This window comes from Limulus polyphemus, unplaced genomic scaffold, assembly GCF_000517525.1.
Source record: "Limulus polyphemus unplaced genomic scaffold, Limulus_polyphemus-2.1.2 Scaffold793, whole genome shotgun sequence".
Lineage (NCBI taxonomy): Eukaryota > Metazoa > Arthropoda > Merostomata > Xiphosura > Limulidae > Limulus > Limulus polyphemus.
The window spans coordinates 406,141-409,670 of NW_013666403.1; the positions used below are offsets into that span (position 1 = coordinate 406,141).

Consider the following 3,530-nt stretch of genomic DNA (forward strand, 5'->3'; position numbering starts at 1 on the left):
CTGTGGTGGGCAGAGCACATATAGCCCATTGTGTAGCTTTGTGCTTAATTACAAACAAACAATATATTATATGTATACAATATTGCACAAAAGCTATAAGCTTACAGTTATATTTCGGCAGGTGAGCTAGGCGTGGCCTTGTGATTAGCGCGCTCGGAATGTGAATGTGAGAGCTAAAGGTTCGCGGCTCGTTACCGCAAAAATGCATTCCCACCTTAAGATGGGGGCTACTCTAAAACAGAGCCGAGCAAGCGGTCAAAACGTAGCCCAAGAGTTAACTAGTTACCTTCCTTTAAAGTCGAATCAGCTAAACTGAGGAAAGGTTATGCGTAGATAGTCCTATGTATAGCTTTGTGTGAAAATTTTGTAACAAACAAACGAAAATTGTGGCAAGAACGTGAAAAAAAAAAATCCAACAAACTGATACTCACACGGACTAGTTTTAAAGTCCTATACTCCAGATAATCTGATTGATGAAAAATTGCTTTGCTACAACGACTCTTTTGTCCAATTTTAGTTACGGAGGAATTCTTCTATTGGACTATAACATTTATTTTAAACAAAATAAGTAGAACAGAAAGAACAAATTCTGAAACAAAATTATATATATATGTTTATATGTTATATTTTTCTTTATCTCTTTTAACTTTTAGACTTGTGACCACTGCTCTTTTCGAAACGCCAAGGACTACAACTGGCTTAACCGTTGCATCATCCTAGCAGCTGATTACGCTAGCAATGGAATTTATAACTTTATTGTACCCTTGCGAGCACATTTCCACAGTCCTCAAACTTTGCGACCAATCATATTGTTGTTGGAGAGAAGGTAACCAACGTCAGAAATTTGGGGGCGTAATTTGAATCATGATGACGCCTCGTTTTAAAGAGATTATTTCATTATTTTCTGTACTGTTATAACAAATTAATATATATATATTATATATATAGCTCGAATAATTTTGAAATATACACCTTATATACTGTATTGCCAATGTTTGAATACGAATCTATATGTATATTCATTTATTGGGAGATTTTCTATGCTTACAGAACTGCATATATTATACTATGTTATTCATATATTTATCGCTACTTTATCCAAATCGACATTTGTGTGGTAATTCTACTGAAACTGTGGTATTTACTGTTTCTATCGGTGAATTAAAGCTGAATTTGACGTTTGTCGTTATTATTTCTGTTATTCGTATTGTTTAAAAATAAAAGTATTTAATACAGTTTCATCTTGCATCAATACTTTTTTTTTCAGACCACATCCTGCATTTCTTGATGCTATTTCACATTTCCCTTTGGTCTACTGGATGCAAGGTTCCATAGATTAGTAAGTACTATCGTTTGTCTCTGTTGTTTCTCGGGGCTACTGGATCAAAGTTTCATCCATTCGTAAATATTGGCATACATCTCTGTACTTTTGTCTTTGGTCTACTGAACGCCAGTCTTCGTTCACTAGTAAATATTCTTATTTGTTTCCATACTTCTCCTTAGCCTACTGGATGCAGCTTTCTATCAATTCGTAAGTTACTGATATTTTTCGCTACTGTTTACCTTTGTCAACTAAAGTACAGTATCCCTCAATTAGTAAGTACTGATATTTTCGCTACTGTTTATCTTTGTCAACTAAAGTACAGTATCCCTCAATTAGTAAGTACTGATATTTTCGCTACTGTTTACCTTTTTCAACTGAAGTACAGTATCCCTCAATTAGTAAGTAGTGATATTTTCGCTACTGTTTACCTTTGTCAACTGATGTACAATATCCCTCAATTAGTAAGTACTGATATTTGTCACTACTCTTTTTCAATTCCTATTAGGTTTACCGAGTGGAATTATAGGTCTTTCCAGCATTATGTTGAGAATTTGATTCCCCTTGGTGGACTAAGCATATAGCCCGATGTGGCTTTGCTATAAAAATACACATACATACAATTACTGGTGCTTTGAATATGTTTATTATCATTAAAGTGAAAATCAGCCATGTCATTATATCTTAATCGCAAATTATTCTACGGGACAGAAAATGTTGCCCCTATTTCTTATCGCTGAGTCTTTCTACTAAAACAATTGGGCTTAGTGCTTAGATCTTTGAAGTTTATAAACGATTTGTAGGCATTCATTTAGCAGCCTAACAAAATCACGTGGACGCAAAGATATGTATCTCGGAACTCCACATATAAATTTTAAGGCACAAAAAGAACCGTCCAATGTTTTAATTATCTATAAATTGTGAACTTGATAAGATACTGACGAAATGATAGATACAGTCTCTATAGGATGTTTTTAATACATTCGAGTAGGTTTATAAACATAAATATTAGTTAGGTAAAAATACTTTATTTGTTTTACAGCTTGGACGACTTACTGAGAGCAGGAATAAACTTGGCTGATAGTGTCGTGGTGGTCAACAAGGAAAGCAGCAACTCAGCAGAAGAGGATCACTTAGCAGATTGTAATACGATAGTCGCAGTTCAGACTATGTTCAAGTTAGTCTGAGGATTTATAACGTTACTTTTTCAGTTAGAACTCTAAACTATGTTCATTTTAGTCCTAAGATTTATAACGTTTGTTTCTCAGTCAGTGGTCCAGACTATGTTCATGTTAATTCTAGGATTTATAAAATTACTTTTTCAGTCAGAATTATAGACTATGTTCCCATTAGTCTTAGGATGTACAGCAATCCAGACTATGTTCATATGAGGATTAATATTTATAACTTTCTCATTCAATAGTTCAGGCTATGTTCATGCTAGTCCTAATATTTCTAACATTACTTTCTCAGTCAGCAGTCCAAACTAAGTTCAAGCTAATTACAACGCTAGAAACCGGGTTTCGATACCCGTGGTGGGCAGAGCACAGATAGCCCATTGTGTAGCTTTGTGCATAACTTCAAACAAACAAACAAAACAAAAAACAATCAAGCTGATCCTTGGATTTATAATATTACTTTTTCAGTCAACAGTCCAGACTATATTCATGTTAATTCTAGGATTTATATAGTTACTTCCCCAGTTAGCAGTCCAAACTACGTTCATGTTAGCCTTAAGATTTATAACATTATCTCCTCAGTCTGCAATCCAGTGGCGCACATACCGCCATAGCAACTGTTGCTTAGTTACGGGTCACTATCCAATTAATACTGTCAACACCATCGAGCACCTTTCTAGGGATCGAGTGCATATCTGCACTTCAAAATTTAAGTGAAAATAGTAAATCTAACTCATTTCAATAATTTTTAACTCAAACATATTTTAGGATTGATATTTTGTCATTTGTAATAATGTTTATTTCGTGTAATTCGTAAAAAATTAACATTTCCTTTTTTTTCTCTGGTCAGCTCGAAGGTGTCTCGCTAAAAAAAGGGGGGGGGACTATATTAACATTTTGTTGTGGGGCCCATGATATACCTTATACGCTACTGCAGCAATACACACTTTATCCAAGTCAATAGCAGAATGTAAGATGATACTGTTTTCTGTTCTGAGGAGAGCACTCCAAAGGCCCGGCATGGCCTGGTG

General features: G+C 34.8%; 1 protein-coding gene across 1 annotated transcript in view; it reads left to right on the forward strand.

The window, feature by feature from the left end:
- Positions 1-3,530, forward strand: part of LOC106460549 (potassium channel subfamily T member 1-like) — a 101,096-nt gene that overhangs the window by 81,884 nt on the left and 15,682 nt on the right. Inside the window, exons 19-21 of the mRNA XM_022387290.1 lie at positions 654-826; positions 1,268-1,339; positions 2,364-2,498. Coding sequence (XP_022242998.1) covers positions 654-826; positions 1,268-1,339; positions 2,364-2,498 — 380 coding nt within the window. The remainder of the gene's footprint in view (positions 1-653; positions 827-1,267; positions 1,340-2,363; positions 2,499-3,530) is intronic.